General features: G+C 43.8%; 1 protein-coding gene across 2 annotated transcripts in view; it reads right to left on the bottom strand.

Annotated features, from left to right (window-relative positions):
* TUBGCP5 (tubulin gamma complex component 5) overlaps window positions 1-4781 on the bottom strand; it is a 35774-nt gene extending 30993 nt beyond the window's left edge. For both annotated transcript variants that reach the window (XM_084771350.1, XM_084771351.1), the window contains exons 1-3: window positions 4617-4781; window positions 3159-3212; window positions 2953-3061 (exon numbers count right to left, since the gene is read on the bottom strand). In XM_084771350.1, the coding sequence (XP_084627476.1) occupies window positions 2953-3061; window positions 3159-3212; window positions 4617-4762 (309 nt within the window). In that variant the 5' untranslated portion in view covers window positions 4763-4781. The remainder of the gene's footprint in view (window positions 1-2952; window positions 3062-3158; window positions 3213-4616) is intronic.
* Between the last annotated feature and the right edge of the window lie 22004 nt (window positions 4782-26785).

Raw genomic sequence — 26785 nt, 5'->3', positions numbered from 1 at the left:
TCCAAACTTGCTGATGTTAAGTTTACATTTATTTTATAAAGGGTCAACATTAAAAACAAAACAAAAACAAAAATAACTTTAAAAGTCTTTTGATTTTTCTTTACTAGAAACCATACCTCAAACTTTCCAAGTCTCAATACATCTTTGTTACCATTCTCAACCAATCCAATTTACTTAATGAAAAATAATGTTTTTGCATGTACGCTATGACCCAAATTTCTGAGCCTTTCCTTTTCACAGCACTGATGACTAATAGCTAGCAGAAAAGAACCAAGTAGCCAGAGCTGTCAACAGTCCCCAAAAGGGCTTGTTTTCATGAATGGTGTGCAGCCAACTTCTAGTTAACGGATTTACATTGTCCCCCCTCCCTTTTTTTCTTATATGTGTTTGTGAACAATTACGGGCTTTCCTTTAGGAAATCTGGAACTTCAGTAAAAGCAGCCAGGTATACAGTTACTAGACGCCCTTACGACCAGTGCCCTGCCACATAATCTAGAGTCCAAGTTCAGGTACACAGTAGCCAACACCAGACACCACACACAGCACGTGGCCCAGCAGATAAAGTGCTGCAGAGAAAAGGAAATGATACAGGCCAGGGGCTTGAACTTGCATAAAACACAGAGCATTGGACAGGGAAAATAAAGGCAAAGGACATTCTGGTATTTTCATAGTCACTGTTGATCCAGTAATAAGCTTGTTTGAAAAATTGTAACAGCAGCAAAATACTGAGTGAAAAGAATGAGTGATACACCAAGGATGAAAGATGATTAGAAATCTCGTTATGAAGCACTCAGACTACTCATGAAAATCACAATCACAGTGGGGGCTGGAGAGATGGCTCAGAGCACTGGCTGTTCTTGCAAAGGTCCTGAGTTCAATTCTCAGCAACCATATGGTGGCTCATAACCATCTACAATGAGATCTAGTGCCCTCTTCTGGCCTGCAAGCAGAATACTGTATAAGCAGTAAAATCTTAACCCCTACCCAGATCTAGCCAACGGACAGGACGTTCTCCACAGTTGAGTGGAGAGTGGGGACTGACTCTCACACCAACTCTGGTGCCCCATATTTGACCATGTCCCCTGGAGGGGGAGACCTGGTGGCACTCAGAGGAAGGATAGCAGGCTACCAAGAAGAGACTTGATACCCTATGAGCATATACAGGGGGAGGAAGTCCCCCTCAGTCACAGTCATAGGGGAGGGGAGTAAGGGGAAAATGGGAGGGAGGGAGGAATGGGAGGATACAAGGGATGGGATAACAATTGAGATGTAATATGAATAAATTAATTAATAAAATATATTTTAAAAAATAAACTTAAAGTAGACACAAACCACAAATAATTATCAGTAAGTCAGTGAGAGAATTCTATAATATCTGGAAATGAAACAATATAATTCTAAAAAACAAATGGGTAAAATCTGAAATTTAAACAAATAATACGTGATTAAACTCTAACTCCACAAATGTGTGTGTTACAGCAAGATCAAGTGCTTAGCTGAAAATTATACTACTAAGTACTAACTGCAGTTAGAAAAATAATAATGGCCTAAGATCTTAAGCTTTCACAAAGAAAACTAAGAGAGAGGCTGGAGAGATGCCTTAGCAGCTAGGAGGACTGGCTGTCCTTCCAGAGGACCCGAGTTCAATTCCCAGCACCCAAATGGCAGCTCACAACTGTCTGTAACTTCAGTTCCAGGGGATTCGAAACCCGCATAGACATAGAAACCTTCCTTATCCTAGGACAACGGGTGGAAGATTCAAAGCTAACACCCACAAATGAGAGAAAGCATGTGATCTTTCCCTGTCTGGGTCTTGGTGATCTTACAGAGGATGACTGTTTCCAGCTCTACCTGGTTGCCTGTGAATTTCCTAGTTTTTTTTTTTTTTTTAAGATTTACTATTTTTATTACTTTCTTTTTTAATAGTTTTGTTTTTCTTATGGACTGAATAATATTTCATTGCATAAATACACTACATCTGCATTATCCACTCATCAGCTGGTGAACTTCTACACTGTTTTCCTTTCCTGGCTAGTGTGAGAGCAACAATGAACATGGACAAACAGAAACCTCAACAGCAGGATTTAAGTCCTTTGGGGATGGGCCGCCCAAGAGTTGGTACAGTTAGATCACGTGGTAGATTTATTTGTAGATTTTGAGGCAGAAACTGTTCTCTGGCCACAGCAGGGCAGCTGCACATATGAACTCGCAGTGGTTTCCCAGCATCCACAAGCCCTGTGCAAACTCCAGGCAGACCAAATCTCAGCATGGGGAGACAAGGTCCCACAGCTAGCTGAAGAGCTTCTGGCAACTGACAGCAGCTGGGAGAGGGAGTCGGTTTGTTTTAGAGTGTTGTCACTGGTAGAGTGACCCCGTTCCAGTAGAAGGCCACATATCCATGACTATGGGTTAAAGTAAAAAAGGACACAAAACTGCTGGGTAAGGAAGGAGGAATGGATCTGAAAGGAGTTAGGGTGTGTACACACACACACACACACACACACACACACACACACACACAAATGACGGATTCTCAGTTTAATTTTCACCAACCAAGAGTCACTTAGCATTTTGAGAAGTACATCATTAGGCAGTTTTGTCCTTGTGAGTGGAGTACTTACACAAACTTAGCGGTGTGTCCTATCACACATGTGCTTAGTCTCTGCTTACCCTCTCTCCTGACTGTACTCTATACTAGTTAATGGTAATACACCGTAACAACAAAGATACCAGAGTGAGGATTTTTGTCATAAATCATTGTATCTAAAGGTGGCCTTGAGACCCCTGACATAAAATATCAAAGCACATTTGGGATCTAGAAAACAGTTGCTATTTGAGAAATTTAAGGTAACCAGACAGTGCTGTAATTTGTGTCAACTGCTGATTTCCACAGTCACAGTAACTACAACAAAGCATGAATACCAAACAGAGAGCTCACAACTGAAGGCTTACCTTTATTTTCTCTGTGCTGGGAAGTGATGCATTTAGAAACTCCTGAGTTAATCTTTTCCAACTAACAGCTTTGCTCAGATCAGAATGAATGGTGAATTTTTCATAAATTCTAAAATGGTAAAAAAAAAAAAAATCAATTGATACAAAACCCAACTTCACTAAAACACATTAATGAATACATATGCATATATACAGAATCAACATACCCTTCTATTGTTTTTTCTATTTTGTGACTGTTGACATCCAAGAAGCGATGGAATCTGGTGAAGATAAAATACAGTGTTTAATGCCAATACTGTCATTTAGCTAAGTATACTTGAGTCATAGTTTTCCATATCCCTGCATATGGCTGATACTTTTTTTTTATAAGTCCCATACTTATGTTCAGCATAACATATTTTCCTAGGGTTTTTGATAATCTTGCAATGTGGCTCAGAACTCCCTGTGAGGCTAACGATAGCCTTCAACTCACAGCAATCCTCCTGCCTAAGCCATCCAAGTGCTGCAATTACAGCACTTGCACAACTAGATTTTGTCATCCTTTGAATAATTTTGCTAAATGTTCGAAATAGAATACAAAGAAAAGCAAGCATATTCAAGTACAATCATCAAATTAAAGAAAGAAAAGGGGGAAAAACCTGCTTTGGTAAGGGTCTGGCGAGATGGCTCAGTGGTTAAGAGCCCTTGCCACTGTTCTAGGGGGCTCAGGTGCCAGCCAGAGCACCCACAACTGTTTATAACTCCAGCTCCAGAGGATAAGCTGTCTCCTTGGGCATCAGCACACACAAGATACACATGTGTACATAGAGGTAAATCACGCATACACACACCCAAAGCTGCCATCAGTGTAATAACAAACAACATGTGGAAATAACCTGAAGCAACTGTAATTCAACGTGAAAGTCACATGTTTTCTACTGGTGACAAAGTCATAGGTATGCTTTTACTACGGATGTTATACTGTGCAACATCTTGTATCCCCTCTTCTGACACTAGGAATACTACTAGAAAAATTACTTGGGATACACTTACTTTTTGAGTTACACGACTTATTTGAATCATTGCTCTTTTTCTAGATTATAGTTAGAAATTGCACTTGTTTTTTTGGACACTTGGTGTGCTTTCCATGAACCTGAGAGGTCTGTAATTCTCTCAGATTTGGTAGACAACTCGTGTCTGTGCTTATAATGAGGAGCATAGCCTTTGACAAACTGTTCACTGCTCAAGGTGATTTTTACAAGGCATATTATGTGTTGCTCAGTTAATATATATAACTGGAGTTTGCTTTAGGCAAAAGGATGACACAGAATTAGGGAAATGTGCAAGTGGCCTGACCAAGAAGAGGGGAGTTGTTGAGGCTGAATTTTTAACAGGGCGTAATCACAATTTCGCTCTAAAAATGCACTTTCCCAGCTTAATGACTTTCGATGTGCAAAGTATTGCGTTAGGGACAGCGGAGTCAACAGCTCTCCACGAGTGCCCCGCTGCTAAGGTGAAGTCGGTGCCCAGCGACTTGCAACTCAGTTTTTTCAGTGCATGCTTTTTCGAAAGGGCACTTTTGGGGGGAAACCAAGGCACAGCGGCAGCCGGCGGTTTCCCCTGAAGGCCGCACCCCCGACCCGGACCCGCCCGCCCGGCTTGAGCTCGCAGCCGCGATCCCACACCTGAAGTTGGACCAGACGAAGCTCAAGGCCAGCTGGAAGTTGGGATCCGCCTCGTCCTGCAGGCCAGTAACCCGCCGGACGAGCGCACACACATCATGTTCCAGCTGTCGGTCCATCCGGCTCCCGGAAGGCTTAGGCCGGGCCATATCCACGACCTACCTATCAGGAGTCCCCGCTAAGTGACGGCTGTTCTCGCGAGAGTTCCAACTCGCGCCGACGCGGGTATTCGAGAAGTGGAGAGCGTTTCCGCGAGAGTTCTGGCTGTCTCGGTGCTTTGATTAGGGGAGGTTCGTGCGCTCTCGGTTTGGTCCTGGTTCCTGGGTTCAGTTTGTGCGCTCGCACGTAGGGAAATCTGAATGTTTTCAGAGAGTTAGCCGTTATTTATTATTAAGCGTTGTTAACAAGGGACTCTGGATAGCCTTGATTTAATGGTGTAAGTTCTGTTGGATTTTGAGACAACCAGTACTCTAGTTCAGTGTGTAGTTCTCATAATTTTTGAGCACCACGACTTATTTGTTCATGCTCTGGGCTTAAGTTTCTCCTCCAGATGACCTAAATTGGGCTCTCAGTGCTGCCCACCCAAATACATAGTCTGATTTGACCAGGGACGGACACATGGTTAAAACAGAGTCCATTTATTACAGTGGTTCTCAACTTTCCTAATGCTGGCCCCCTCCAATACGATTCCTCATGTTATGGTGAAACCAACCCCCCCCCATAAAATTATTTAGCTGCTACATCTGTAATTTTGCTAGGGTTATGAAATGTAAATATCTGATGCCCAGGATATCTGATAGGCTACCCCTATGGGGTCCACAATTGAAAACTGCTAGTTTATTAGGAAAGGTCACGTGGGAATGTGAGGGCGATCTGGCTGAGACATCTGCCACCCACTTGATGGCCAGGGTTTTCTCTCCCTTACTGTTGCACGTGCACCCAAAACTTCGGGTTAGGTGGACCTTACCCAGTGAGGAGGGCTGGTCCTTGGAACCGTGCAAGTAGCTGTGCTTTCCTGCTAGAACCCTCAAACAAGTTCTCAAGAAAGGGCCACACAGATGGCTCACTCAATGAAGTTGCTTTCTCTCAGGCCTGGCCACTTCCCTCCCAGCCTCTGAACTCGCATGGTAGACGGAGAGAACCAAGTCTCGTAAGTTGTCTTACGATTTCCATATGTGCCCACCTCCACCCTATACAAAATAAAATTTAAAATGTAATTTTAAAAGTATAAAAGAGAGAAAGCCTTCTTTTGTTGTTGTTTTGTTTTTCGAGACAGGGTTTCTCTGTGTAGCCTTGGCTGTCCTGGACTCCCTTTGTAGACCTGGCTGGCCTCGAACTCACAGAGATTCACCTGCCTCTGCTTCCCCCTAGTGCTAGGATTACAGCCATGTGCCACCAAATCACTCTTGAGAATAGGAGTGGGCTAGTGAGCTGAAGGTAGAGAGCACCAGCGGAGTTTGAGCCTTTGTAAAATATGGCAGGTTTTTCTTGCTTATACTCTGCCCATTAGATAAATCCCTTATGAGGAAGGACTCTCAATCTGTTGAGGTCAGGCTCAGTTACTCCATAGTGTATAAAACAGTTTCCCCCCAACTTGTACATTGCCCCCAGGAGACTGTTCTACAAGAGGCTTTGACTCCCTCTGTTCTGCTGCTGAATAGACCCAGAAAAAGCACCACTGGACAGGTACCCCCATCAAGCAAAGACTGATAACTTATTCCTGGGAGTAGAAAGAGAGCCACCCTGTAAGTTGAGTGGGGGAGAATTGAAACTGTGAGGGCACAGGGACATGCTAAGTCAGGTAAACCAGGCCCAAGGCCCTTGAACCTTTCCAGACGTACCAGGTGGAGAAAATGGTATATGTTCCTCACAGGGACCCACCCCCCTATAATGTGATAGATGCCTACCTCTGTGGAGGTGTGGGCTCACACAAACCTATCGTCCATTGTGTGCATCAAGGACTTGGCTCAGTCTCCCACTGCTGATGTAGCCTTCCGCACTGCCTCAGTGCCCAGTTGTTCACCTGTCCGGACCTGGATCTAATCTGCCGTGTACCTGATCTTGTCTGACCCACTTTCTGCTCTAGACCAGGTTGGTCTTCTCATCTTGGCATCCAGATGCTGTAGCTTCACTCTCAAACCTGACTGTAGCAGCTTCCCCGGCAGGTTCAGCCAGTGGCTTTCTCCTCTCACTGGTCTGCTTTGTTATTTATGCAGACCCCTTCTCAGTCCACCTCAGATGCCTCTTGAACTCATAGTCATTCTGTAGCCTACACACACACACACACACACACACACACAGAGAGAGAGAAACAGAGACTTGGGTATATTTATTGTGTGCTGTATGAGATGAGTCGATAAAGGTAATTAAGGTTGGATTAAAGAATTTGTATTCACCTGGGCCAAGCTACCAAGGTAGGTAGATTCTATGGCAAATTGGTGGTCAGGCGGTCGGGGAGGAAGGCCCCCCTCCCATCAGAGGTCTAGGGGAGGGGAATAAGGTGGAAGAAGGAGGGAGGGTGGGAATGGGGGGAAGGTGCAAGTTAGGGGATAATAATAGGGATGTAATATGAAAAAATTGTAATATATAATATAAAAAATGAGCACCCCCCCAAAAACCTTGTGAATTTATTATTCAATAAATTCTGACACTGTGGAGAGTCACACTGCATGTGCACTCATTGACACACAGTCTTCTCTGCTAATTGGCTTGAGTACTTGCTATTTGTTGGGGAGGCTTCCAGTCTCCCTGGCTTTATTCGTTTGTTAGCTTGGGTGCTGTTGCTGTCGTCCCCAGCCCCTAGTCTCTCATCATATCCTCACCCCCAGCCTTTGGGGCATTAAAGGGTAAATCTTTGCCTAGGAGGGACTATAAGACTCTTTATTTTAACCCCTTGGTTGAGTGGTAGGCTTTGGATTTTCTATAGTAGTTGACTGGAATCAGTTTGGTTTGAAACTGTCATGTGTCCGAGAAGACACAAATATAAGATTATAAGGTTTAAGCTAGAGCCACTGTTGGCCCTGGGCTCTCGGGGGTGTAACTCTCCTTGGCCTCTACTGTCCACTCTCTTTATTACGGCCCCCTTCCCCCCCTCCCAACCCTGGGCGGCGGCGGCGGCAGCGGCGGCAGCAGCAGCAGCAGCAGCAGCAGCAGCAGCAGCAGGAACAGCAGCAGCAGCAGCAGCAGCAGCAGGCGCAGCATGTCCAGTTGTGTACAAGGCTGCTAAGGAAAATCTAGGAGAATCTATCCTCTGGGCTCTTCCCTGAGGAACTAAGAGATTCAAGGCCTGGAGGAAGTCCCACCAGAAAGCAGGGGTGAGTCCAGGACAGCTGCTGGCTCAGGAGGAGGAGTTTCAGACTCCAGCACTGTCGGAGCCCTTGATCATTAAAGATTAGCCACCCAGGTCCACAACTGGGGACCCTAAAACCAACATATCCCATAATGACTATCACCTTACCTCCGTCCCTCCCTCCCTCCCTTCCTCCCTCTCTCCCTCTTGCCATCATCATTGGGTGACATTTTCTGCACAGTGAAAAATGGGTCCCCTTTGGCCATACCCAAGAAGTTTCCTTGAGACTAGATGTTGGAGAGGGTGGGGGAGACGGCAAGCAGTGAGGTGAGGCAAGTAGTGGAATGGGGGGCCTGGAGTTTTCTGAGCTCTCAGAAGACCAAAATCTGTAGACAAGTGATGGGAAATACAGGACCAGAAACAGACACCTGTGGTGTTTTGTTCTCAGGGGAACCTGGAGTGGAGACTTCCAGGCTAGGAATGTCCCCTGCTGACAGCTACAAGGCTAGCAGCTAGCTCCTGCTGCTTTGGGGGGGTAATAGTTTCCAACTCTAGGCTGTGGCTGTAGATTGCTGAGGATGGGTCAGCAGCCTTGGGGCCACTTCAGTGGATTTATTGCAGATTTATTACTGTTCAAGATTCTTTCGACTTTCTTTCTTTTTTTCCTACCAAGATAGATTTAGCTTCTTAATTTGTAGCTGTCTATGAATCTGTATGTCTGAAATTGTGTATTGAAATTTTATCTACAATTGCTATGAACTCCTAGATCAATTTTTGGATATTCGGTGCCTTGATTATATCTTTTATGGGCATGTTATGCACATGCAAAATATTACAATAGAATGCATATTGGTTTCCTTCGTTTCAGTAATTCATAAGGCTGATTTTTATCCTTCAAGTTTTTTCTTCACTTTCAGACCCTGGAACACTGAGTTCTAAGTGGGATGTTGCCATTGTATCCCTCTTCCCAGGCATCCATACAGAAAAGGGAGAGAGACTGTACGAGCCTGAGGGATGGATAACACCAAGGAAACAAGCCCTTCTAAACAAAGCGTGCATGGCACACATATGCAACTCACAGAGACTGTGGCAGCGTGTGTAAGGCCTGCACAGGTCCAAATCAGATGGGGTTCTACTGCTGAGGGGAAAGCAGACACAATCCTAACCAAGAAGTTATCTCCAATTAAAAATCATTCACAAAGGAAAAAAAATCAGTTTCTCCAATGGAGTCTTACTGGGTTTATAAACCACATTTAAGGGCAGGCCCCCATGCTCAGCAGTAGACAGCCAACTCAAGTCGAACTCTGATATTTTGGAGGGTTTTTTTTAGTCTCATATTGGTTTGTCTGGGCATTTTTAATTTTTACTGGTCTTTTACTTGTATATTATGCTTTCTGATTTTGTGCTTTTATGTTTTTTGTTATTGTTTTTTGTGTGTATGTGTTTCTCATTCCTTTTTTTAAAATTCTGGTTTGTTTGCTTTATTTGCCTGATTTTTTTTTCTAAAGACAGAGAGAAAGAAAGTGTCAAGTTGAATGGGTGGGGAGGATCTAGGAGGAGATGAGGGAGGGGAAACCATGATCAGAACACATAAGTGAAGATTTTTTAAAAATATTTTTTTAATAAAAATTTTTCCCTGCAGAGTGGTGGTGGTGCACACCTTTAATCCCAGCACTTTGGAGGCAGAGGCAGGTGGATCTCTGTGAGTGCAGAGCCAGCCTGGTCTACAGAGTGAGTTCCAGGACAGCCAACGTTACAAAGAGAAACTTTATCTTGAAAAAAATTTTTCCTGACTTTAAGTCTATAATTCACATAAAGTCTATAACTTCTGCCAAATATTTTTTATTACTTGAAAGGGCCATAGTGATATTATTTACTTGCCATTTAATTCTCTATTTCTCATCTTCATTAGAAATTATATGATTGTGGTCTGGAGAGATGAATGAAGGAATAAAATGCCTGCTGCAAAAAAAATGAAGTCCTGAGCTCAGATTCCCAGTGCTCACATTAAATATAAAAGCCGGGTATGGTGGCATGCACCTGTCATCCCAACACTTGGTTCTGGGTGCGCAGTGTAGAAACAGGGCGGGGTTCTAGGTTCAATGAGGCTCTGTCTCAAAAACATAATGTGGAAAGTGATAGAGGAAGATCTCTCAAGTTTCCTTCTGTTGTCCACATGCACAGGTGAACAGCCTCCCCCACATGGACCACACACAAATATATGTAAGACCAAAGCAAATATGAATGTCTACACATGCACACAAATTCATATACACATATGCACACACACACACACACACATGCGCGCGCGTGCGCGCGCACACGCGCACACACATATTCTTTCATATCCTCCAGTCATCACTCAAGTTGTTGACAATTAGAAGTATTACTATCTCACAGCAAAGTCATTGTCACCAGTATGATTTCTCTCCAATGGTTACATGAATAACCAGATAACAATCTGTCTTACTCAGGTTGAATATCTTTAATTGAGGAGTTTAAAAATCTTAAATACGGGGTGCAGAGGTGGCTCAGTGGTTAAGAGCACTGGCTCTTCTTCCACGAGTCCTGAGTTCAATTCCCTGAAACTACGTGCTGGCTCACAACCACCTATAATGAGATCTGGTGCCCTCTTGTGGCATGCTGGTGTACATGCAGGAAAATATTGTATACATAATAATAAATACATAAATCTTAAAAAAAAAAAAGACAACCAAAACCAAAACTTAAGTGCTTTTAAACCTAGAACTTGGTGCATGCCTTTAATCACAGCATAGGGAAGCAGAGGCAGGTGCATCTTTGTGAGTTTGAGTCCAGCCTGCTCTACAAAGTGAGTCCAAGATAGGTAAATCTTCACATAGAGAAGCCCTGTCTCGGAAAAACAAAACAAAACAAAAAACAAACAAACAAACAAAAACCCAACAACAACAACCTTCGAAAACAAACAAGAACCCCCCCCCCAAAAAAAAAAAACAACAAGGAAAAACCCTTAGAACTTACGGAAAAGTTTCAGGTTTTTGCATTTCTAGATTAGATGTGTTATCACACCTGGCTTTTTTTCTTAATTCTGTGTTTATGAGTGTTTCGCCTACACACATGCCTGTACACCATGTGTGTGCCTGGTGTCCTCAGAGGTCAGAAGACAGCATCAGATCCCCGCCTCCCAGGAACTGGACTTAGGGATGGTTGTGTACCACCATGTGGGTGCTGGGAACCAATCCTGGGCCTGCTGCAAGAGCAGCAAGTATCTTAACCTCTGGGCAATTTTTCTAGCCCTTAAAGATTTATTATTATTCCTCATTTCTTTGTAAGCTGTATCTGTGTCATTGAATGTCACGTGTGTTGGGGGCACTGTTACTGGTCAGAGGAGGGTGTCAGACCCTACTGGAGCTGGAGTTACAGGCAGATGTGGACCCCCCAATGTGGGCTCTGGGAAGCAAGCTCAGGTTCTTTGTAGGCGTTCATCTTTTAAAAACCTACTTTATTTGGGGCTCTTTAATAACTTTCTTCTTTTCTAACCCACCTACTCTAGATAGGAGACAAAAGAGGCTAACGGGGACAGTAGAAGTAGACTTTTTAAGACTCAGTTCCTTGGGCCGATTCCATTTTTTTGTTGTCAGGATTCCAGCAGACCAGTTAAACAGCAAGCCAGCCATTCAGCAAACGTGACTGCAACTGCAGCAGCCAGAACCCAGAACCTTGAAGCGTAGTTTGGAATGCTTCTCTCTAGGAACGTCTCAAAGAGAAGCAACGAACAGCCAAGAAATGGGAAGCGATGCACAAACCTGAAAGCAAGCCTCTGGTTTTGGGCTCATATGTGTCTCCTCTCAGAGAGTCTGTACCAGGATGTTTATCAGTTGGCAGAAACCATGCCCCAGCATGAGCCAGTTCCTTTTCTATCGGAAAAACACCACGTGCCCTCTCACAACGTCTGTTTCACATTCCGCACTTGAGATCACAACAAAAAACCTGTTTACACCCACTACAGTTCTTTAGAAGAACAGCAAGCACTCTTAACTGTTGAGCTATCTCTCTTGCCTTCACCCTGTGATGTTTGGATGTGGTTGGCAAGTAAGTCCCAGACGGATGAACTAGGATGGGTCTCATTGTGAAAAAACAATAGGAGTTTTCAAATTGTGATGAAAGGGCCAGGTATTGTGATACATACCTTTAATCCCAGCATTCAGGAGGCACAGGCAGATCTCTGTGAGTTCAGGCCAACCTGGCCTACCTGTCAGGACTCTGTAGAGAGACCCTGTCTTTAAAAAAACAAAACAAACAACAACAACAAAGAAGTAAATAAATATTAGTTCACCAGAAGTACAATGATGGAGCCTTATTTTAAATAACACTATGAGGAATGACCTAAGACAAATCTAGACTGTCATAATGTTCAAGCTGAGCTGACATGATGTTTGGCTAGCCTGCTCAAGGCCCCGGGTTCAATCCCCACCACCACATAAACTGAATATAGTAACTTACATCTATAATTTTAGCACTTGGGAGGTGGCAGAAGGGGAGCCGAATGTGAGTTTAAGGCCAACTTGGTACACATCAGACCCTGTCGCAACAATAATTAAATAAAAAATACATTTATTCAGGAAATGAACAACATGAAAACAGGCAAGGAAAGTATTTGTAAATTAAAAAAGATTAAGTATGCATATTAATTGCGTAGACTCTATGGACGTTAGTTGGATCTTGATATGATAAATTAGTTAACATGGTAGATCAACAAATCATTGCTCCTTTGGGTTAGATGGACTATATGATTATGCAAAGAAGGCATCATCACTTAGAGGTACACATTAAAGTACCTATGGATAGTATAGCTGGATTTTGCCTACAAATATCCTAGAAATGGAGTAAACAGCAGTGCACATTTAGGCAATTCTCCAAAGAAACGAATCATCCTTTCATTTGCTCTAATTTAGTTTATAGTGGGAAAATGTAACAACACAAATTGAAAGTCCTCCACCCTCTAGTAAAGACAAAATCTCATCAGAAATCTGCATGTCTCACATGCATACTTGAACATCTGTTTGTTTCTTTCTTGGTTTGGATGTAATTTTTAATGACTAAACTGTCTGAAGAACTTTTTTTTTTTTTTTTTTTTTTGGTTTTTCGAGACAGGGTTTCTCTCTGTAGCCTTGGCTGTCCTGGACTCCCTTTGTAGACCAGGCTGGCCTCGGAACTCACAGTGATCCACCTGTCTCTGCCTCCCAAGTGCTGGAATTAAAGGTGTGCGCCACCACACCCAGCACCATAGATAGTTTTTAAGGTGTCAATCTTCCCACTAAATGTTTGTCTATTTTATCTTTGTTGTGGTTGCTTATTTGCTGTAGAAAGTTTCCTTCATATGAAAGTCTTCATATGACGTAATAGTTGTGCTATTACAACTGATAAACTAATGGGTAATTTGACTTTCCCAGTTGCAATGTCTAATGTGAATGGATGGTTCGTTTTAGATTCTGGTCTCAGTTTCCATTTCCCAATAATCCTACCCAGTTTTCAAATTTCAGTAATTTTAAGAGGAAAATAAACTTCATTCAATGAAAAAGATATTTTTTCAGAATTCAGAAATCAGATGTTGATTTTATCTTAAATCTGTGTAAACATCAGTACTAACTTCTTCGCCAACTTAGGTTAGTGCCCCGGTTTATACTCTGACGTTACACTTGGCTTCCTCAGTTGTACGTAATGAAGGTGCTTTGATTGTAGCCTCCTGCATCATGACCCTGTGGGCACCACCAAGGCACCAGAACCACTGAGTTTGTGGTGATACCTATGATGACAGAGTAACTTCAGCAAATGCACAGTGAGCTCTGCGGAGCGGGGGTGAGCATGCGTGGGACATTGGTGTCCTGAGCCCTACACTTAGCTTCTCCATGCAGGACCCTCACATACACTGTTTTCAGCATAGTTGCCAGCAATGGAGAGCTGCCACCTTCTGGGCTGCCATACTGGGTATATTTTTAAAGTGTGCATTTGGCATTCTGTTCCCCATGTCTTGTCCATGGACCCCGAAAATGTCAATGATAACTCCAGAAGAAGGACCACACAATATTTTCATCTGTGTGAGTGGATTGTATGGCCATTAAAGATCGGAGCTGCAAAGGCGATGGACACAGAAATAAGATTAGCAGAAGCAAGGACTTAACTCGGGGGCATGTTGAGCCCTGAGCTAAGTCTGTGCTGTGTATGTGTTGAGTTTTTAAACAAAGACAGTTCGTGCAAGGTAATAAAACAAGTTGTGCTTAGTCTGAAGTGGGTGTTAAAAAAAGGTTCTGTTAATGTGCAGCCAACTTCACAATCTCTTGGTGACATACTAAAAACAGAGCTCAACAGGTCCAAGAACTTGACATAAGCAGTATGCTGCCAAAATCCTTAAACATATCCCCTTGTGTACAAGGAGTGTCTAAGGAGTTCCTGGTTCATCCCAAGGATTGTGTTCTTAGATGACTCCTTCAAGCGGCAAAAAAGTAACTTCGGCTTAGCCGCTTGGAGAGGGAGAGTCAAGATCCAGTGGAAAACCGCACATCCAAGAGTATTCGGGCAGCACCAATTTGTCTTGAAGGATTAAAAAACAACAAGCATACAAAGTTGGGTGGGTGGGGAAGGGAGAGGTACCCGAGAAGAAGCAGGATGGAGGTGGGGGTGGTACGATCCAAATGTGTTGTGTGGAACTCTCAAAGAACTAACAAAAAAAAGTGAAAGTCAGCTTGAGGGTCTGACTTCTCTCCGGCATACAATGGAGAGTCATCCATGTGGTTCTGTGAGTGTCACCAGAATGGTCCTTTGTGTCACGGACAGGCACGGCCTTGTTCCCACTACTCCCTTAGACAGTTGACTTGTTTTGAGGCTTAGGTATCTGTGAAGTGAAATCGCTATAGCGATGACAAGCCAGAGTCAGGAGCCCATGACTGGGTCAGCGCTTAGAATTAAGTTGCTTACGAATATGCTCCATCAGGTCTAACTTTGTGTGCAGTGAGCCAACAGCTCCCTAGGTGGCTGCCCATTCGCACTCCTGCTAAGTGACCTTATGAACGCCATCTGTACCACACCCACTCTAGCATTTGGAATCATGATGGTACTAAACCAGTCATCTACTCATGCATCACTTTCAATCATTCTAATTGGCATGTGTGAGCATCCCAGTGTGGTTTTTCTATGTAATTCCCTAACAGCAAACCATGTTAAATGTATTTGCATGTGTTATTTATTTATTTTTTTGAGAAGCCAAAACCAACATATTTAGGCCACTTGCTTTGTTATGGTAATATTTGCATTATAAATTTACCTTATTTTTCTGCTTAAGCAAGAAGCAGTCATCATGACTGGCCATCTCCACAATGCCTTTCATCTCTCCAATGTGGAATTTTGTCCTTATACGGAGATATCTCCAAAGTGTGATGGCACACACCTAAGAGTCCAGCCCTTGGGAGGCTGAGGCAGGAGGATTGTGAGGCCAAGGCCAGCCTGAGTAATGCAATGAGAACTTGTCTCAAAAGTTCAAGGACTTGGGGATGGAAGACAGCTCAAAAGATTTAGGGCACTCCTTGTTCTTTCGGAGGACCTGAGTCTGGCTCCCAGTACCCAAGCTGGATGTGTCACAACTGCCTGTAGCTCCAACTTCTGGAGATTCAGTGTCGTATTCTGGACACAGAGGGTGTTGGAACTTGTTTGAAGAACGGAGTCATGGGAAGAGATTTCTGAGTGCCTGTGAGAAAACTCCAAGAAAACAAGACACGAGTCTTGCGATCTCAGTTTCTTCAGAACACAGAATTGTTTTTCCGTTATGCTTTCCTGACCCTCCCAGGTGTAGCAGATAGGAGTGAGTTTACTTCAGATTAGTCAGCACAGCGTGATAAATGTTGTTTGTTTATAGGCCTCTGTGGAAAAACCTGGTTTTGCCGAGTGTAGCTTGTCTGCCATGTTCAGCTTATTGCCACGTGTGGCTTGCCCTTGTGATTGCACACTCTATCCATGTGACTCTACTTACCCCTCAGAGCATTCATTGTCTGATGCAGAGTATAAACTTTTCTTGCTTATTGGCTCCATTCTCTCGGGCCCCACCACTTCTAGAGCAATAAGCACATGGGCACTGTGCTCACATGTGCACATTCACACACACACACTCTCTGTCACCCACACGCAATTTAAAATAAAATAAATCATTTTTTAAAAAGCTGAGAGTCTTGAGAGATGGCTCAGGGCTTAAGACACTCATTGCTTTCACAGAGGGTCTGTGTTTTGGTCCCAGAACCTACATGGTGGCTCACGACCCTCTGTAATGTCAATTCCAGGGATTCAACCTCCTCTTCCATTGTCTGAAGGCAGTGTGCACACATGGTTCATACTCATATACACAGGCAAAGCATTCATACACACAAAATATTTTTATTTTTAATTAAATATATTTTTCATATAACGTATTCGGACTACAGTTTCCTTTCCCCTAACTCCTTTCATATTCTCCCTACTGCCCCATACATACTCTTTCTTCCTCTCTCTCATTAGAAAACAAAAAGGAATCTAAAAAAAAATAAATAAATAAAATAAAAACAAACCAGAATAGGGCTAAACACACACACACACACACACACACACACACACACACACACACACACACACACACACGCGCACACACACACACGCACAAGAAACATAGATGCAGAGACACAAACACTGACACACACAGAAAACTCATTAAAAATGAGACCAGAAACCATAATACATAAGTAAAAGACCTGTAAGAAAAAAAAAAAAGCCCAGACAAAGCATGAAAGGATCAAAGAAACATCCAGAAATACCACTGAGTTTGTTTGTGTTGGCCATTACTGCTAGGCATAGGGCCTGGCTCTAAGTGTAGTTTGTATCCTCAGTGAGACTGAGTTGGAGAAAACTAATTTTTTCCTTTGTGAGTTGTTATCAATTAGAAATAGCTGTGGGTTAGGGATGGGCCTTGTGTCTACTTCCTCTCTCAGTGCTGGGACTCCATGTGGGTTAGACCTGTGTATATATATATTTTTTAAATATAAAAGTATGTTTAAAACAAAGCAAAGTGACTTTCTAGTTTCCTCATCTGTGACTCTGGCAGTCACCTCCTGCAAGTGAACTCACACCATCCCTGTGCCATTTGACTGTTGGCTTCTTTTCACAATGTAGTCAAGGCCTCTGCTTGCCAGGGCACATGGTGACTGAACGTTCTGTTATGTGGGCCTCAGTGTGTTGCTCCTTAATGGATGCCCACGTTGCTCCTTGCTATGAGCTGTGGTGATGAACACTGATGTGACAACAGATCATGGGAGTTCCCACAGGAACCTGGACTCAGCCCTGGGGCTGCACAGTCAGAGGTGGACCCGCTGGGTCAGGTGCTCGGTGTCTCTGTCTGTTTGAGGTTCTATGGTGGAGCTTTCTGCAGCAGCTGCATCGTGCCACCTTCTCAGCAGCAGGGCACCGCACTTCCAGTTCCTCTGTCCCCTTCAGCACCTGCCACTTCCCATTTTTTAAAAATAGTTATTCTTGAGATGAGAATGAAGTGTAATTTGATTGTGGTCTTAAGTTATTATTGACACATGCTCATTTTGAAGAGTCACATTGACATTTTCACACATGTGCAGAATGTGATTTGGCCACATTTACCCTCCACTACTCTCTCTTACTCCCAGTCCCACTCCACCAAACCCTTTCTCCATTAGCCCTCGCTGGCTCTCTTCTACTTTCTTGTGTTGTGATGGCTAAAGAAACACCATTTTATGACAGACTTCCATCCTGGTATCCACTAACCTTTGTCTCTGACGTAAGACCCTGGAAGATAAGTTCTGGACAGCCCTGATACAGTGAAGCCCACCCTGAAATGCACAGCTAAGACCATCTACTTGTTATGATGTCACTAACTGCCTTTTTGGCTTCCATAACCTGCTTACACAGACATCCAATGAAGTTTTTTTAAAATTTAATTTCATTTTATTATTATTTTTTTTATTTTTGAGTTGCCTTAACCATTTAACTTGGCAGAACAGACCAGTTTTTTAAAAAAAAGATTTATTTATTTATTTATTACCTATACAGTATTCTGCCTGTATATGAGCCTGCATGCCATAAGAGGGCACCAGATCCAAGTATAGATGGTTGTGAGCCACCATGTGGTTGCTGGGAATTGAACTCAGGACCTTTGGAAGAACAGCCAGTGTTCTTAACTTCTGAGCCATCTCTCCAGTTCCCCACCCCCAGACCAGTTTTTGATTGCCTGTGTAAATATTGAAGGCTTTATTGTGGTTTTTGCCTTTAAAAATCTTTCCCCCACCCTCCTCATAGCAATCTCAAATTCGGCTCAGAGACTGTTGTCCAGCCATCCCGCTGACAGTAACTACTAAATCCTTTAACTAGAATTGGACTGAGTCTATGGTCTTTTCTTAGGAGTCACCCATTCCACAGCAGCACCGTTTCTATTCTGCACAGAGCAGAAAACATTTTATACCCGTACTTCTCAGTCTGGCTAACATCACCTAACACAATGAGTCCATTTCATCTGCTCTCCCGGGAACATCATCAAGATGTTGATTTTACTTATGTGTTTGTGTTTATGGTTCTCAGTCTGCCCTGAGCTCACTGCATAGCCTTGGATGGCCTTAAGCTTTTGATCCTCCTGCTAACACCTTCCACCTGCCGGGGTTACAAGCATGTCGTAATTAAGGCTCCTATTGCTGTGAAGAGACAATATGACCACAGCAACCTTTACAAAGGAAAGCATTTAATTTAGGCATGCTTATAGCATCAGAGCTCCAGTCCGTTGTCATCCTGGCAGGAAGCATGCTGGCATGAAGGCAGACATGATGCTGGAGAAATAGCTGAGACTTCTACATCCAGATCCCCACGCAGCAAGGAGAGCCGCTGGAGCCAATCTCAGTGGCTCCGAAAAATCTCAGAGCCCACCTCCAGTGACACGCTTTCTCCAATAAGGCCATACCTCCTATCCTTTCAAATCTTTGAGCCTATGGGGGGCTATTCTTATTAAAACAACCACAGCCACCACCGTGCTGGCTTTTAGGTGACGCTGGAGACCAAATGCTGTGAGTGCCGGACAAGCACTTTTCCGACTGAGCTGCATTCCCAAGCTCCAGTTTGAGGCTTTGCCTTACACTCTTGGTTATGTTGAGCCATTTGGTATGCCTGTATTGACTATGTATATGCCTGGCTCTGGAGAGATGTCTGTCCATATCCCTGACTACTTTTAAATGCAATTGTTCCTGTATTGTGAAGCGGCTGCTTTAAAAAGGAAACAAACCAAGCTATTTCTACTTGTTTACAGATTTCTTTAGGATGGGGTTGCATATGCAGTGAGCTGACCTTGAACTAGTTTTGTAGCTAAGGATGAGCTTGAAGTCCTAATCATCCTACTGCCACCTCCCAAATGCTAGGAGGACAGGCACAAAACACCACACTCAGTTTCTGCAGTGTTGGGGATAAAACCCCAGGGTTCTGTGCATGCCAGGCAAGCAGCAAATGACTTGGTAGAAGATCTTGCAAAGTGGTGACAGTCCTGCATTACACAATTGGTCCTCGCAATTCAATTTCAGTTTCTCTCAAATTTCAACTTGTAAGGGCCTGAAAATCGCTGAAGGAAGACCCCAGACCCAAATAGTATGTAAAAGCAAAGAGCATTTATTCTGCAGAAACAGCCTGCACGCAGGGATCAACACCACCCATACAAAATAGCAATGATACCCCTTAGTTTGAGCTCGCAGGCTCTTTTAAAGGCTTCTGGAAGAATCCTACCTGTGGCTATTAGACACTAACTGGGGTTGGTTGGTGTGGAGGGAGGTTACGAGATTCCAGCTGGGATTGGCTGGTGCGGGGCGGGGGGCGGTGGCTCCATGACTTCCTTCTGTCATGGCACCATGGGCCTGGGGCTAAGTGACTTATGTCACAGAACCCCAGTAATGTCTGGTCCTCACAAATTGTCCCTCAATGAGAGAAGCAGAAGGAGACGGGTGGCAGATGCAAAGGGAAGTTCATATGACTACAGAGACAGAGACAAGACTCAGAGGGCAGGAGGCCAGTACATCAGTGGCCTTCACCACCTGGAGAAGTTAGAGGTAAACAGTCCCTGGCTCTCCAGAGGGACAACTACCCATGTGGCACCCATTTTACCACAGAGAGTCCAATCTCAGATTCTGGTCTGCTGAAACATCTGAAAGAGGAAACGTCTGTATTTTAGACACCTGCAGGATGTAACTGTGTCAGGGCCATCAGAGGCTCATGGGGGAGGCATCCACCAAACAGCCATGGCAGACCACAGAGCAGAAGGAAGCCAGAGGATCTTCACTGTGGCCGATAGCCTTTTCTGCTTTATTAGTGTGTGTTCAGTATGCGAAGGAAGGTTTAGCGTCTAACACACCACACATATATTTTTGTAAACATTCCCATTATCTTCTCCCATCTTCGCTGCCTCTTCTTTTTCTGTCTCCTACCTGCTTTCATGTTGTGTGTGTCTGTGTACATCAAGAAACCTACATTCCATGTGAGAGAAACCGTGGTAATTCTGTATTTCTAGTTGAACTTACTCTGCTTAGCACATAGGTCTCCAATTCCACTCATTTTCCCAAAAAATGGTGACATTTGGTTTGTTTGTTTTGTTTTGTTTTTTCCCCCAAAACAGGGTTTCTCTGTGCAGCCTTGGCTGTCCTGGACTCACTTTGTAGACCAGGCTGGTCTCAAACTCACAGGGATCCTCCTGCCTCTGCCTCCCCGAGTCCTGGGGTTACAGCTGTGTGCCATCACGCCTTGCTATCATTTATCTGACCACACTGCTAAAGAGCTGCCTGTGGTACTGCAGCCCAAAGCCCTTTTTCCAGTTTTGCTGACTTTTCTCCAACCAAGTCTCACACCTGTCCCCGTGGCCCCATCAGAACATCACTTGTGAGTGGTCTTGGGCCATACACAGGGACAGCTCAGAATGAATAAAGTGTCGAAAGTGGCTCTCAAGCCACAGTCAAAACTGTGAGAAACCTGGATTCTTCATAATAGCAAGCACAGGAGACTCAACATGATGAAGCTAGGCAGTTCATGACCATCTTGAAAGCTTATTGGGTATATAACCTTGTCATATCTGCAGGTAATGGGCAACCTTGGCTCTTAGCAACTTCTGCTCAACTCTTTAGTTTGGGGTGTGGGGTGAGTAGACTAGCAAAATCAAGTAGGGGCCCAACCTTTTTGTTCATCTCTATCAGGTATTTTCAGTTTTACTATTTTACTGTTATTATTATTATTATTATTATTATTATTATTATTATTATTATTATTATTATTATTTTCTACAAATACCACAACCACAAGCAGGAGAGCTGGCCTTGCCCCTGGCCTGGGCAGAGAGGGGAAGCTGGTCCTGGTAGTGTGACTGCAGGGCAATTATCGGCTGGCCAACTCACCTACCATCCAGGCTCAGATCCAGGGCTTTGAGTTGGGCCACCCCAGTATCTACTCCATCTATAAACTGCTGGAGCATGGGAAGCTGGTCCTGCAGAACCAAAGCTGCAGAATCTCAGTGATACAGGGCAACAACAGGATGTCTGGGAGAAGTCCCAGTGAGGATGCAGTACCAATGGCGTAGCAGAAGTCTAGAACTAGACTAGTGACTCACTGCAATGAACATTTGCAAGTACATTTGCAAGTGTGGACACAAGGGTGTATTGCAGGACACACCACAGCTTCTACTGTGAGATTTTGTTGTTGTTGTTACTGTTTTCTTTGGAGGGGAGGTTGTGAGGGTAGAGAGCAGATATGGAAGGATGGGGAGATGAGTTGGCATGAGGTACATGATGTGAAATTCATAAAGAATAAATAAAAAGCCCCCCCCAAATACCATTGGAGAACAGAAGGCAGGCCTTGAACCTTGAGTCTGTGAAACTATATGTACCTGAATATAATGTGACCCACCCTCACCCCAAGAACAGGAAGCAAAAGCTAAAATACAAAACTGGGATTGGATCAAAAGGCAAACCTGTTCAGCAAAGCAAGTGAATCTGCACCACCACACACACATCTTCTAGAAGCCCTTAGTCTGATCTTCCTCATGCATCAAACACACATCCTTGTAGGACCTGCCAAGTTCAAGGGACCATCACGTCCTCTAGAATGTGGTGGCCCTTTCCCCTTAAATACTGTCTGAGTATGGTATGTCCTCCACCCAGGCTCAAGGTTAAAGTCTTGGTCCTCAGCTGATGGTGCTACATGATGGACCATGAAGGAGGTAGAGCCTGGTAGAAGACAGGAAACTGGAGCTGCACATCTGAAGTAGTTATGGGACATTGGAACATTCCCTGGCCTCTTTCTCCCTTGCTTCCCAAGCTGCCATGAGGCAAACAGGCCTCCTTCAGCATGCACTTGTCCCACGATGTACACATCACTATAGGCCAATAGTACCAAAGCCAAATAGTGGTGTGAACTCAATCCATGATTCAGACTAAACCTTTCCTCTCTCTGAATTGTTTGTCTCAGGTATTTTGTCATAGTGATGGAAAGCTTACAAACACCGTTCCTGTCACAGCTCTAGGATTTGCCTTGTCCTGTTCTGAACAGGGCAGCCATGGTATCCTGTTAAAGTGAAAATCCACACAGCTTTTCTTTTCTCAAAGACTCTGCATTCTTGCTTTACCCTCAGGGCCTCTTTTTTTTTTTTTAATAATAACACATTTTTATTGAAAATTAAAAATAATTCCTATTACATCTCATTTTCTATCCCATCCCATGCATCCTCTCATTCCTCCTTCCCTCCCACTTTCACCCCAATCCCCCTTCCCTATGACGGTGGCTGAGGGGGACCTCCTCCCCCTGAATATGGTGCTAGGGTATCAAGTCTTTTCTTGGTAGACCGCTATCCTTCCTCCGAGTGCCATTGGGCCTCCCCAACAAAGGGACATGGCCAAATATGGGGCACCAGAGATCCTGTGAAAGTCAGTCCCCCAGTCTCCACTTAGCTGTGGAGAATGTTCTGTCCCTTGGCTAGATCTGGGTAGGGGTTTGATGATGACTGCCCGTTTTGTCCATGGATGGTGCCTTAGATCAAGCAGAATCCCTCAGGGCCTCTTGTTTGGCATCTTGCCATTCTTTGCTCTAAATCACCATCTCTTTCTGTGGGTGACAGGACATCAAACACCGGTCCCTCTTCTGGGCTAAGCAGTCTGTTTCTGCCTCAGACCTAATGTACTCTCTCTCTCTCCCTTGGACACTCCTGTGTAGGAAATACACTAAATCTCCTTCCTCCCCACTTTGAGGGTATTGAAACATCACCCCGATGCCTTCAGACTAAGAGAGTGTCCCCAGAGTCACCAGCTCTTCTGCATGATTTATCTGAACAGACATCATCTCTGCTTTGTCCTAATTAGTAATTTATTTATTTTAATTCCAGCTATGAGCACTGGATGGCAATTTCTTCCAACAGAAATGGGGATGCATCTTCAGCCTTACAAAAATGCTAGTCCCTGGTAGGAACTCAGTATTACTCACCAATATGGTCCATACACAGTGGATAACATCACTCCTACAAACAGCCCTGTGTGCATCACAACCATCATCACCCAAAGTGACACACAGGCTGAGCCTGAGGAAGGCTAGAATGAGGACAGACAAAAAAAAGGAATGGAAGGGAATTTTGGTGGGAGCAGCGCATGCACAGTCTTTGGTTCAGGAGGGTGGGCAGGCAGTGTGACACCATCATCATGCAGGGCGAGAAGACTCAGGGTGTAGACACCATGAGGCCCTCAGTACAGGTGATCTTGTTTTTCAGCCTCTATCCATGGTGAGAACACAAAGTACTCAGACTGTGGGGGAAGGGATGATGGTTGCATCTGCAAATACATCTCCGGGGCCCGTGCTAGGAAGGCAGTGAGGTATTGTGGAGTATCTACCAGAGGAGATTGCTTGGACATGGGTTTAAGTCAGTAGAAAGCCTTTATTAGTTGGCTATTCACTGCACTGAGTGTTTGGGACCCCAGTGCATCACTGAGCCTTTCTTAAGGTGAGCTTTTAACACACTTCAGTTAACAAGAACACTTAGCCAGACACAGAGCTACAGAAGCCAAAAAAGCAAGGTTAGCTCATTTAAAGATTTTCCCACAACTATGGACTTTGATGGACTAGGTCTTTGTTTTCATTTTGGCAGATGGTGCTGTCTATGTGCTGAGTTTTATGTCCTGACTCTATCACGGAGTCAGTTGTGCTAAGATCTAGAGGCCTACTAAGGTTTGGGGTCATGAACCCTTCCTGTTTCAGTTGAGGATGCAGGGCTCAACATTAATCCAATTAGAATGTGAATTAAAGGCCTCGGCAGTGCTGATAATAGAGTTGCTACTCAGGGAGATTAAGAAGACAGACACTGGTGTCAATTATTTTATTTTTGTCTTTGTCTCTTCTCTTTTCAAGTTTTTTTCTTTTCCTTTCCTTCTTTCTATTTTTTTTTTCAGACACAGTTTCTCTGTGTAGCCAAAGTTACACAGGAAGTCAAGGCTTTCCAATTTAGTAGGGCATTTCTGCAAGGGAATCTAACTATTATTTTATTTCAGAAACAAAAACTTTTAGTTTCTCTTAGTCCTGTTCAGTCTGTCTATTTAGTTTTGGAAGTAGCAGAAGAGGCCCTTCCAGTCAAACCATTAGTACACTCCCACCAATTGGTGTCAGTAATATTGCTGTTGTCTAGATGAGTTGACCCACAAGGCAGAAGAGCAGGCATCAGAATAAGGGGAGGTGCATAGATGAAAGGTTTGGGATATTAGACAAGTTTTAGTCACCTGTGAGTTCTCTAATGCCAATCTGGGCCGCCCCCAGTCACAGTGAGTCTTGTTAGTTAATGGGCTGACAGTCTGGTTAGTTCCTGTCCTATGGAGTTTGGGGGCTGGGTGTCTAAGCAATCCTGGATGGTTTTTGGCTGGGACTGATTAACTCCTGTGGGGACCCTGGGGATAGAGTCTGAATCCCCAGCTTTTCCAGAGGCCAGAATCTTTTTAAAGGAAAATTTCAGGAAGCCTCAGTCTCACAACTCCATTTTTTTTTTTTTTTGTAGCGGATACTCGCTTGTTCCTAGCAACTCGGTAGGAGGCCTAGCTGTAGGGCATGCATAGAATTGTATTTATATCTCAAAAGATAAACTCCTATATCTTAGCTTTTTTTCAATACAAACAAACATTTAATGTGGGCATCAGTAAACAAAGGTCAAAATGAATATGGGCTGCTGGCCTATAGTCACACTAGCTAACACCTTCCCTCTGTGGGGGTGGGACCATAACCCTATATTCATACCCATAGAACAAAACAGAAGACTCAAAAGGAGATAAAGAAGCAGGGAGTGGAAGGGCCTGGGGCCAGATGAAACCTTAATTTTAATGGGTCCATAGTTCAGAGTCCACTTGGCATCAGCATCCATGGCTTCTACTTTCTTGACCTGGGTGTGGTGGATCCATGGTGAAACCCCAGCTATCTTCACAGCCATAGGAATGGAGATCACCACCTGGAGGGTCCTTTCCAAGTTGTTTTCAGTACCCTTTGGCTTCTTGCTTGACCCAGAGGGTATCAGCGGACTCAAAGAAGGAGAAACAGGTGGTGGACTCAGAGGTCAGCTAGCTCTCTTTGATAGCCCAATGAGCTGCCTTTTTGGAGGACTGGAGGGCCTGTAGTGATTTGAGAAAGAAATAGAGAGTTCTGCCAACTGCTAGTTGTAGGTATAAGGTTATCGTGTATTTAAAATGCTTATTTCTGTACCCGCCACCGCCCCCCCTCATATCTGGTTGCAACCCATTGGCTAGGAGGAGGCCCCAATCATGGGGCCTGCTGAGATACACTGGATTTTAGAAAGCACTGCTAAATTAGATCAGCATATATAGGTCCTAATCCCAAAATGGAAGACAGGAAATGTATTGTGTTGAGAAGGAGAAAATGCTCTTGTCTCAACAGGGAAAAAAAAAGCTATGTATTTCATCCAAACCAATGGAAATTAGATTTGAGAGGGGGAGACTTCCTGAAGATCTTGGCTCCAGATAGAAGGAAAGAAATCAAGAAGACTAAATAGGACAGGCAACATAATTTGCTAATCTCTCCGTATGGGAACATCTGTGCGACTGAGACATAAAAATGTCTCCAGTCAGAAATTCAGCTATGCATGGACAATAAATCTTTGGCTACAAAAGCCTTAGGACTTATCATGCCATTATTGTAAAGGAAATAGATAAAGAAGACAAGGTAGGCAAGTCTTTTATAATTCCTGCTTCACAGAAAAGTCTATCAAATATTCTGAGCCAGAAGGTTAAAGATGCTGCTCCATTATAAAGAAAATTAGAGGGACTATTCCAGGCAGCCAAATATCTTTTGTCATTTCTATAGTTTTAGAAACTTCTTGCCTTCACTTCCTACATATTTAGGTAATATTTATTCCTTATTAAGTCTCTGATGGGGTGGAAGACTAGATATAATCTCACAGTTAAATTCTTTAGCATGATAAAAATTGAAAGGTAATAGAATACTTTATCTGAGGGTGCCAAATATACAAGTGTAAATCTTAACTAATAATTTTCATAATTATTACTGTTGCATATAGTTTATTACTGTAAGAGAAAGAGGCTTTTATTGGACTAGAAGGGGAGATGCAGGCATCATCAACTGCTGGTTTCTGTACCTCTCATATATCATTGCAAGCCTTGCTCTGAGAGTCTTCTTCCTCAATATTGTGTAAACACTGCTCCCCAGTTGTCCCATGGTATGCCAATAAAGCACTTTACAGCCAGTTGCTGAGCAGGGCAGAGAATAGGGCTGGATTTCCTGCCATCTAAGGAGAAGGAGTTAGAGGAGGAAGTAGGGGATTCAGCCATGGGCCGATGTCCAGGAGGGACCA

This window comes from Acomys minous, assembly GCF_964271855.1.
Source record: "Acomys minous genome assembly, chromosome: 2".
NCBI classification, from domain to species: Eukaryota; Metazoa; Chordata; class Mammalia; order Rodentia; family Muridae; genus Acomys; species Acomys minous.
This window is presented reverse-complemented; position numbering and strand designations above follow the sequence as displayed.